At 46.9% G+C, this 11,246-nt stretch overlaps 2 protein-coding genes across 2 annotated transcripts in view; one reads left to right on the top strand and one right to left on the bottom strand.

Annotated features, from left to right (window-relative positions):
* Positions 1-164: 164 nt before the first annotated feature.
* Positions 165-968, bottom strand: rln3b (relaxin 3b). The gene is made up of 2 exons (XM_038973057.1): positions 791-968; positions 165-460 (listed from the first exon to the last, which is right to left on the bottom strand). Exons 1-2 carry the CDS (start codon positions 966-968, stop codon positions 165-167), a joined length of 474 nt encoding a protein of 157 aa, XP_038828985.1.
* A 4,610-nt stretch (positions 969-5,578) lies between these two features.
* Positions 5,579-11,246, top strand: part of LOC120017786 (MHC class II regulatory factor RFX1-like) — a 23,402-nt gene continuing 17,734 nt past the window's right edge. The window contains exons 1-2 of the mRNA XM_038960762.1: positions 5,579-5,708; positions 7,115-7,454. Coding sequence (XP_038816690.1) covers positions 7,148-7,454 — 307 coding nt within the window. The 5' untranslated portion in view covers positions 5,579-5,708; positions 7,115-7,147. The remainder of the gene's footprint in view (positions 5,709-7,114; positions 7,455-11,246) is intronic.

The following is an 11,246-nucleotide window of genomic DNA, read 5'->3' as shown; positions in this document are numbered from 1 at the left end:
GGGGTGATGTAGAGGGAGAGCTAGTAGAGCTGAGCAGAGGGATGAGAGATGGGGTGATGTAGGGGGAGAGGTAGAAGAGATGGGGTGATGTAGGAGGAGAGGTAGAAGAGCTGAGCAGAGGGACGAGGGGATGGAGGGATGAAAATGAGAGGTGTTGGTAGTGCTCAACAGAGGGAGCTGATCTCGCTCTTGCTGCAGCCCCACTTGCAGCAGGCGTTGGAGAGGCCCACCACGACATCCCGCCCCTTCCTGTCCGCGCTGCGCAGCGCCTCTAGCACTTCCTCTGAGATGGGCGAGCGGGCCAAACGACTGAACACAGCAGCGGCAGAGCCCCCCTCCCTGACCTCGCCTGCCCAGCCCTGGGCCTCCAATCCTGGACGCTGCTTGCTGGCGAGGCCGGGGATGGCGTTGGAGCTCCATGGGCTGTAGGCCTCAGTCTCCTCGTCAATGGAGATGTCACCTGGAAGGAAGAGGAAGATAAAATGATTTGAATGCTTAATAGAAAAGAAATGGCTTTAGGAACAACTGGTTCTCTTGCAAGGATTGATATTAGATATTAGTCTATGGTGCTGAACGAGAGAAAACATCTCAGTATGGTTGGTCCTACAGGAGCAGACAGATGAGTCGTCAGTCAGTCAAACAGACACGTAGGCAGACAGACATTTAGACATGCACAACAAGAGAGACTGACACACACACACACACACACACACACACACAATCAATCCCACACATCCACAGCCACAGGTACACATACACATCGTCTCTCACAGACACACACCCATCTCACCTGCATCGCCCACTCCTCTCCTCCAACGCGATCCTCCGCAGGTGAAGATGACGGCCCGTATAAACTCTCTCCCGCACAGCTTCACCCCGTAGATAGAGTTAGCCTGGCCCTCTGCAGCCTGCACCATACCCACCAGCGCCACCAACAGGCCAAACGTCAACACTACAGCCTTCCACATGATCAGGAGCGACAGATGGAGAGAGAGAGGAAAGAGGAGTCCAAGAGAAAGAGCCTTGAAAGTGATAGCCCGGCTGCAGGTGTGGATCAGTGGTCTGGTGAAGGTTGGGTGAGTCTTGGTTTGGTGAGTCTCTGTGTGTCTCTCTCGGTGTCTCCTTCGCTCTCACCCGGTGGTGCTGTGTGGCTCTCTTGGCGGACCCGGAACCCCTTATATAGCGAGCCCAGCCCAGCGCCGCTGACTGAAGCTTTATGCGTCCTACGGAACCCTCATTTTCTACGTAGTGTACAACTTCTGAACACAGCCAATTGGATTTCATATGGACTCTGGTCTAAAGTAGTGCACTATACAGGGAATAGGGTTCCACTTGGGGTGACCCATGACTATGACCAAGTCTCCCCTCTCTCTCTCATCCCCTCAGAGTACAGCCAGATAAGAAATGACTAAGACCTGAGACCTTTAGGAGAACAATGGTCCCAATAAGAGAGGTTGCGATTAAAATGGTGTCCCTGGTTAAAAGGTCATGTCAGAGGTGTAGTCTTTAATCTAATCGTCAGCGACCTTTCAGTGTTTCCTGGTTGCTTCCAGTGTCACAACTTCGGGAACCTGCTATCTATCATGTCTGGCTAGGGATAGGATCGCTATTGCTTCGGGTTTTAAATGAACAAGGAGTTAGACCTACACACACATGCACTAAGACTCACACATAAACAGACACACAGGAGCACAGGCAATAATACTCAACTCCCCATGTCTCTCCTGTATAGAGTATTAGTTGTGAGTCTTGTGACATGGAAGGAGACAGTAGCTATGTTTCCATTAACTTTCCTGGTGAATTGTTGTCCACATTTTAAACGTTTGAAAGTGGACAGGCCAATTGCCTGCCACGATGCGGTTCTATTGGACTGTCACGTGTCGATAAAAACAGCTGGATGTAATGATGTCACACCTTTAAAAAAAAACTCTTTTTTTTCTCGCAAAAACCTATGTCGAATAAACATGATGTGGTTTGAAATGTTTCCATAATCCTATTAGGCAAATTGCGCATTAATAAAGTGACGACAGCCTGTATGCCCTGCCCACCTATATGTTATGTCTCAGGTAGCCCGCAAAAGCCACCATGGATAGAATGCAAGAATGGACAAACATTTGCCATATTCTAATAATTGTCATGTGCCTACCTATCGCCACCATGGTCCGTGCCATGGTGTAACATGCACCCAAGCAGGCCTAGATGATCTGAAACAATTTAATGGTGACATTTCTAATTGTCATGTGCCTACCTATCGCCACCATGGTCCGTGCCATGGTGTAACATGCACCCAAGCAGGCCTAGATGATCTGAAACAATTTAACGGTGACATTTCTAATTAGAATGGGAAGCAATTCAGGCATTCTTGAAGTCAAGAAAATCCTTGTCCTGCAAAAAAAAAAACGTAATTATTGTTGAATAATTGAATTTTTCAAGCGGTAGGCCTCTAGGCATTATAATGACATGCGGAGTAGAGCTTTATGCTTAATAACATCACGTGCACCGCTTACCTTCAAAATGTATTCGGAAATCATCATTTATTAAAAAAACACTGTTTCCATCATCGTTTGTCGCGATAAAAAAAAAGTTTGATAAAAAATAAAAATCCACCTCTGTCAAACAGATACAAATGTATTCGATCTTTAAAACATGTCTCCTACAGTACATCTGCCATTTTCCATTACACAAGTCGCAACGTTTGCTTCTGTCTAATAAACTTGGGTCAATACAAAACCTGCCTATTGTCACAGCAACATTTCCCTTGTCCATATATTTGACGTCACTCACTCAAGAAATGTGTTTGAGTGTGTGGGCTTGTAGGCCTATTAGGGTTAGGGTAAGGGTTTGGGGTTAGGGGTTAGGGTTAGGGTTAGGGTTAGGGTAAGGGGTAAGGGGTTAGGGGTTAGGGTAAGGTTTAGGGGTTAGGGTAAGGTTTAGGGGTTAGGGTAAGGTTTAGGGGTTAGGGGTTAGGGTAAGGTTTAGGGGTTAGGGTAAGATTTAGGGGTTAGGGTAAGGTTTAGGGGTTAGGGTTAGGGTTAGGGGTTAGGGTAAGGTTTAGGGGTTAGGGGTTAGGGGTTAGGGTTAGGGGTTAGGGTAAGGTTTAGGGGTTAGGGGTTAGGGTAAGGTTTAGGGGTTTGGGGTTAGGGTTAGGGGTTAGGGTAAGGTTTAGGGGTTAGGGGTTAGGGGTTAGGGTAAGGTTTATGGGTTAGGGGTTAGGGTAAGGTTTAGGGGTTTGGGGTTAGGGTTAGGGGTTAGGGTTAGGGTAAGGTTTAGGGGTTAGGGGTTAGGGTAAGGTTTAGGGGTTAGGGTTAGGGTTAGGGTTAGGGGTTAGGGTAAGGTTTAGGGGTTAGGGGTTAGGGTTAGGGGTTAGGGTAAGGTTTAGGGGTTAGGGAAAATTTGATTTTGAATGGTAATCAATTTTAGGTCCCCACAAGGATAGTACAACATATGTTGTGTGTGTGTGTGTGTGTGTGTGTGTGTGTGTGTGTGTGTGTGTGTGTGTGTGTGTGTGTGTGTGTGTGTGTGTGTGTGTGTGTGTGTGTGTGTGTGTGTGTGTAAGGGAGAAAAGATGAAGAGATCTGTTATCATTTATTGTTGTCAACATGCATTATTGACCTAATGCAACCGCAAGGCTCTCCGGAGGATGGTGAGGTCTGCACAACGCATCACCGGGGGCAAACTACCTGCCCTCCAGGACACCTACAGCACCCGATGTCACAGGAAGGGCAAAAAGATCATCAAGGACAACAACCACCCGAGCCACTGTCTGTTCATCCCGCTATCATCCAGAGGGCGAGGTCAGTAAAGGTGCATCAAAGCTGGGACCAAGAGACTGAAAAACAGCTTCTATCTCAAGGCCATCAGACTATTCAACAGCCATCACTAGCACATTAGAGGCTGCTGCCTATAGGCATGGACTAGAAATCACTGGCCACTTTAAGGAAGGGAACGCTAGTCACTTTAATAAGGTTTACATATCTGGCATTACTCATCTCATATGTATACACTGTATTCTATACTATTCTACAGTATCTCATTCACTTAATAATGTTTACATATCTGGCATTACTCATCTCATATGTATACACTGTATTCTATACTATTCTACAGTATCTCATTCACTTAATAAGGTTTACATATCTGGCATTACTCATCTCATATGTATACACTGTATTCTATACTATTCTACAGTATCTCATTCACTTAATACAGTTTACATATCTGGCATTACTCATCTCATATGTATACACTGTATTCTATGCTATTCTACAGTATCTCATTCACTTAATACAGTTTACATATCTGGCATTACTCATCTCATATGTATACACTGTATTCTATACTATTCTACAGTATCTTAGTCCGTTCCGCTCTGACATCGCTCGTCCATATGTATATAGTCTTAATTCATTCCTACTTAGATTTGTGTGTATTGGGTATATGTTGAGTAATTTGTTAGACATTACTTGTTAGATATTACTGCACTGTCGGAGCAGGAAGCACAAGCATTTCGCTACACCAGCTGTAACATCTGCTAATCACGTGTATGTGACCAATAAAATTTGATTTTATTTATTGCAGGGGTTCTCAATTTTTTGGGGGCCAGGGATCCCTTTTGTAATAGCAAATTCATCAGGGACACCTCTTTGGCCGGGGTAGGCCGTCATTGTAAATAAGAATTTGTTCTTAACTGACTTGCCTAGTTAAATGAAGGTTAAATAAAATACAAAATAAAAAAATAATTAAAACACAACTCGAGTGCGATTAAAATAGCCTACAAGGAGTTGTACTCTGATGTTTGCTTCCTGCTGTAGGCTACAGGGCTGGACGAATCAAGTCTTGGGCCCTAGAAAAAAAAACATTCAAAATGCCTCCTCTTGGCATGGGATAATGTTCTGCTATTCTACACATTTTGCCATGACGCAGAGAAAACTTTTCATTTTTAAAGCATAAATTACAGTGCATTTTATGTATTATTATAATATCTTTTTTAAACATATTTTGAGATCTGTCCGTGGAACCCCTGCAGTACCTCCACGGACCCCTAATACATATGATAAATTGCTAAATTGTAAATGTAGAGCAATAATCAATTGATTGGAATAATTTGACTGACAACGATCCAACCATTATGAGAACCAGGATCATGGCTAGAAAGGAACCATCTTTTGTCAAATTAACGTCCAAAATATTTATTTTTTTGCATTCTAGCTAACCCTAATCGCTTTCCTAACCGTAACCTGATTATCTTAACCTGCTACGTTAATTCCCCTAACCTTCTGCGTAAATTCTCCTAACCTGCTACGAAAAGTCAAATCTTACGTTAATGTGACAAAAGCTGGATCCATTCTAGCCATTACCCCGAGGAAAAGGGAGAACCAGGGTGTTTTCCTATTACTTTTAATGGGTAGTGAAAGTGATTGACAGAGATTGACCGCCAATCGGTTGATATAAAAAATGATTGACATAAAGATGCTCCAATGACATGACGATAAATGAGTGACATCGCCCCAAAATTATCCAATCATTGTTAAGAAGAGGGCGGGATAAAGACGGGTGTGTAGCAACAGTTGCCCGGGTGAGGACGAGGCGCCATAGTCACGGTAGTCGTGGCGACAAGAACCAAGCAACGAGAATCAACAACAACAACCAGAATCATTAAGAAACAAACTTTAACGCCAAAGACAGGAATATTCCAGGGGGAATTTGAGGTGAATAAGCAACACCGTTATTAAACCGTCGTCTGATGTTTCTGTCTGAATAATTTTGTTAAGTTGTGTAACGTTTTATTGCTTTTATGTAACGTTAAAAGGCACTAGTGTGGCAGAGATGGAATAGCACTGGTCCCAGCTAGTTGCTAACCGCTTTCCAAACGCAGACGGTTGTTATGACGATGTCAAATCTGTTATAGGGATACAAAATGGCGGGTGTTGTAATATGAGAATCTTGTACTTTTAGTTGTTCGAAATGTTTGTCGACAAAGCTTTTCACATGAAAAATCATTGTTCAACTTAGTGAACGAGGCATACTTGTCACATGTTCACGGATACTTTTGATTAGGAAATCACTTTAGATTTTCGAACTTAAAAAAAAAATCTAATTGCAAAACAGACATGTGGGTCAGTGTGTGTCAACTGAAGCATAGAAACGAATGTGTCATGATGTTGGCCGTTATTTTAGAGTTGTGAAAAAGTTTTCTCTAGTAAAAGTGATCGTCATGCCCATATTGTGCAATGTGTGCCAGATCTGCTGTCACGCAGGGAGGGGAAGGTGGGTTGAGCCTATGGGTGGGATTGACATTACCTGAAGCCAATGGAGAAGCAATATTTAGAAGCATACACCAATGGCAACTGGAGAAAATATGATATGATATGCTTGTAGAGAAGGAGCAAGGTGCGTTTTCTGTATGCTGTTGCTATCAGAACGTTGGGGTGTGTGTGTGTGTGTGTGTGTGTGTGTGTGTGTGTGTGTGTGTGTGTGTGTGTGTGTGTGTGTGTGTATGTGTGTGTGTGTGTGTGTGGTGTGTGTGTGTGTGTGTGTGTGTACACAGTTCAGAAATCCTCACGTGGCATATTCTACTAGTGGAAACTTCTCATTATCAAATGTATGGCATAGTTAACGGGTCTATATGCAATCATTTCATGGGATATAACTATGATAATCATTTGTCAGAGCTCACACCACCCACACCTCAGTGCTTTGGATCAGGGTTTCCCAAACTCAGTCCTGGGCCCCCCGGGTGCACGTTTTGGTTTTTGCCCTAGAACGACACAACTGATTCAAGTAACCAACTCATCATCAAGCTTTGATCATTTGAATCTGCTGTTTAGTGCTAGGACAAAAAAAACTAAACATGGGGGGGCTTGCATCCAACAGGAAGAACCTTAGTGTGCCTCAGCCTCAGACAAAATACTCCCTTCCACCCTGTTTCTGTCCACCTTTGTCAGTGTGCTTTCACAAGAGCTGAAATGAAGTGTGTTGAAAAAGGTTTGAAAGTGTGTTGGCACAATTCTACATATTGTGTGTGCGTGCGTGTGTGCGTGCGTGTGTGTGTGCGTGTGTGTGTGTGTGTGTGTGTGTGTGTCATAACCAACTCCTTCCCTTGTCCTTCCCCCAGAGTGGTGGTCTTGGTCCAGCCGTGGCGGTAGTCATGGCGACCTCAGGCTACACAGAAGAGCTCCAGCCGGCCCCCCAGCCCAACTCTGTCACCATAGCAACGCAATCAGCCACGCCCTCCCGCTCCACGCCAACCCAGTTCAACCAGTCAGTGTCCATCGTCTCCACAACCGGACAGGACAAACTTCCTGCTCAAGCCACGCTCACCAAGGCCCAGAAGACAGTGGTTCTGGCCACGCCTTCTCAGACTCAGTTTGTTACCGCGGAGATCCAGAGTTCTGCCGTTCAGCAGAGTAACGGACAGAGTTCCACACCGCAGTACATCGTAGTGACCGTTACAGGTGAGGCATCACTCACTCTCTCACTCTCTCTCTCTCAGGTGAGAGTAGCTGACATGATGAAACATGTCTATTCTACCATACCCACACCTTCCTCTCCTGACGACTGTTACCATGGTTATCTACCAGACCTGTAGGACAGGCTCTCTGAGGTCCAGGTTGGTTAATGGTCTGCTCTCTGAGGTCCAGGTTGGTTAATGGTCTGCTCTCTGAGGTCCAGGTTGGTTAATGGTCTGCTCTCTGAGGTCCAGGTTGGTTAATGGTCTGCTCTCTGAGGTCCAGGTTGGTTAATGGTCTGCTCTCTGAGGTCCAGGTTAGTTAATGGTCTGCTCTCTGAGGTCCAGGTTGGTTAATGGTCTGCTCTCTGAGGTCCAGGTTGGTTAATGGTCTGCTCTCTGAGGTCCAGGTTGGTTAATGGTCTGCTCTCTGAGGTCCAGGTTGGTTAATGGTCTGTTCTCTGAGGTCCAGGTTGGTTAATGGTCTGTTCTCTGAGGTCCAGGTTGGTTAATGGTCTGTTCTCTGAGGTCCAGGTTGGTTAATGGTCTGCTCTCTGAGGTCCAGGTTGGTTAATGGTCTGCTCTCTGAGGTCCAGGTTGGTTAATGGTCTGCTCTCTGAGGTCCAGGTTGGTTAATGGTCTGCTCTCTGAGGTCCAGGTTGGTTAATGGTCTGCTCTCTGAGGTCCAGGTTGGTTAATGGTCTGCTCTCTGAGGTCCAGGTTGGTTAATGGTCTGCTCTCTGAGGTCCAGGTTGGTTAATGGTCTGCTCTCTGAGGTCCAGGTTGGTTAATGGTCTGCTCTCTGAGGTCCAGGTTGGTTAATGGTCTGCTCTCTGAGGTCCAGGTTGACTAATGGTCTGCTCTCTGAGGTCCAGGTTGGCTAATGGTTGGTTTACTAACCCAGTGGACACCTAAAAGCACCATTGTAATTTAACCTGCATTAGGCCATTTAGCAGCCACTTTTATTCAAAGTAACTGACAACAGAGACATTTTAGTGTCCGCAGCGGGATTTGAACCCACAACCCTTGCCAACTGGTCCACGCAGGACTACCGTCACCTGGGCTGTAGGAGGGAAACAGCGGCATGTGGCTAACCTTTCTGCTGCTAACCTCAGAAACGCAGAACAACAATCTTGCTTAATTATGTAGATGCTCGATTAAGTTCAGTCCACGAGAGATAATTCTACGACCTTCCATCAGTTAGCCGGTACGCTACCCAACAGTCTTTGGTACAGATATACACAGGATGTTTGTATACGATTAAAAAAGAATAATTTAAAAACACAATTCCGCCACATGTGGATAGACACGGCATTTAAAATCATTGAGGACAACTCTCTAACGTTTTAACAATGTATTTCCATTGTAGTCCCAAAGTGTACTGTAAAGTTGCTAGACTAGTTGACCAGCCATACTGTGTGTTTTGTGTGGTTTATTTGCATGGTGTCTATTAGTAGATTAGCAGCAGCAGCTAACCTGTCAGCCTGGCAGGGTGTTAGTATCAGGTAACACTAGTGTGGCCTGGCCTGCTCCACTCACACCACAGAGACACACTGGAACTAGAGACCGATCTCTGTCTGTCTCTCTCTCTGTCTCTCTCTCTGTCTCTCTCTCTCTGTCTGTCTCTGTCTGTCTGTCTGTCTGTCTGTCTGTCTGTCTGTCTGTCTGTCTGTCTGTCTGTCTGTCTGTCTGTCTGTCTGTCTGTCTGTCTGTCTGTCTGTCTGTCTGTCTGTCTGTCTGTCTCTCTCTCTCTCTCTCTGTCTCTCCTGTCTGTCTGTCTGTCTGTCTGTCTGTCTGTCTGTCTGTCTGTCTGTCTGTCTGTCTGTCTGTCTGTCTGTCTGTCTGTCTTTCTCTCAATTCAATTCAATTCAAGGGGCTTTATTGGCATGGGAAACATATGTTAACATTGCCAAAGCAGGTGAAGTAGATAATATACAAAAATGAAATAAACAATAAAAATGGATGGATCACCATACTATATGAACAGTAATAAACACAATAGTCAACATCTAGCTCTGTCCACCCTCCCTCTCTTCCCTACACCCTCCCTCTCTTCCCTCCACCCTCCCTCTCTTCCCTACACCCTCCCTCTCTTCCCTCCACCCTCCCTCTCTTCCCTCCACCCTCCCTCTCTTCCCTCCACCCTCCCTCTCTTCCCTACACCCTCCCTCTCTCTCTTCCCTCCACCCTCTCTCTCTTCCCTCCACCCTCCCTCTCTTCCCTCCACCCTCCCTCTCTTCCCTCCACCCTCCCTCTCTTCCCTACACCCTCCCTCTCTTCCCTCCACCCTCCCTCTCTTCCCTACACCCTCCCTCTCCACCCTCCCTCTCTTCCCTCTACCTCCCTCTCTTCCCTCCACCTCCCTCTCTTCCCTCTCCCTCCCTCTCTTCCCTCCACCCTCCCTCTTCCCTACACCCTCCCTCTCTTCCCTACACCCACCCTCTCTTCCCTACACCCCCCCTCTCTTCCCTACACCCACCCTCTCTTCCCTACACCCACCCTCTCTTCCCTCCACCCACCCTCTCTTCCCTCCACCCTCCCTCTCTTCCCTCCACCCTCCCTCTCTTCCCTCCACCCTCCCTCTCTTCCCTCCACCCTCCCTCTCTTCCCTACACCCTCCCTCTCTTCCCTACACCCTCCCTCTCTTCCCTACACCCACCCTCTCTTCCCTCCACCCTCCCTCTCTTCCCTCCACCCTCCCTCTCTTCCCTCCACCCTCCCTCTCTTCCCTCCACCCTCCCTCTCTTCCCTACACCCTCCCTCTCTTCCCTCCACCCTCCCTCTCCACCCACCCTCTCTTCCCTACACCCTCCCTCTCTTCCCTACACCCTCGCTCTCTTCCCTACACCCTCGCTCTCTTCCCTACACCCTCCCTCTCTTCCCTACACCCTCCCTCTCTTCCCTACACCCTCCCTCTCTTCCCTCCACCCTCCCTCTCTTCCCTACACCCTCGCTCTCTTCCCTACACCCTCCCTCTCTTCCCTACACCCTCCCTCTCTTCCCTACACCCTCCCTCTTCCCTACACCCTCCCTCTCCACCCTCCCTCTCTTCCCTCCTCTCTTCCCTCCACCCCTCCCTCTCTTCTCTCCACCCCTCCCTCTCTTCTCTCCACCCCTCCCTCTCTTCTCTCCACCCCTCCCTCTCTTCCCTCCACCCCCCCCCCTCTATCTCCTCACCTGATACCTGTGTTTATACGATGGGGGGATTGTTCCCTCCATCTGGGGAGATTAGTTGTCCAAGGCCTCCCTCTGCCTGCCTCATATATAAGGATGGAGAGATGGCCAGCCCTCTGTCCTCTCTCCGTCTGTCCTAAGAGCTATGTTCTACAGTAACTGCTGTTATAGTTTGGAGACAGAGTATCGTGAGTACTGCTTTATTATGTGGATGTTGTTGATGATTTGATATTTGATGAAGTTGTAGACATAATCTCATGTTGTTTATCTTCCTCCCATCCGTCCCCTCTTCCTCCATCCCCTCTTCCTCCTGCTTCTCTTTATCTTTCTCTCTCTTCCTCCTGCTTCTCTTTATCTTTCACTCTCTTCCTCCGTCCTCTCTTCCTCCTGCTTCTCTTTATCTTTCTCTCTCTTCCTCCTGCTTCTCTTTATCTTTCTCTCTCTTCCTCCTGCTATTCTATGTTTCTCTCTCTTCCTCCGTCCTCTCTTCCTCCTGCTTCTCTTTATCTTTCTCCCTCTTCCTCCGTCCTCTCTTCCTCCTGCTTCTCTTTATTTTTCACTCTCGTCCTCCGTCCTCTCTTCCTCCTGCTTCTCTTTATCTTTCTCTCTCTTCCTCCTGCTTCTC

This window comes from Salvelinus namaycush, chromosome 2 (genome assembly GCF_016432855.1).
Source record: "Salvelinus namaycush isolate Seneca chromosome 2, SaNama_1.0, whole genome shotgun sequence".
Lineage (NCBI taxonomy): Eukaryota > Metazoa > Chordata > Actinopteri > Salmoniformes > Salmonidae > Salvelinus > Salvelinus namaycush.
This window is presented reverse-complemented; position numbering and strand designations above follow the sequence as displayed.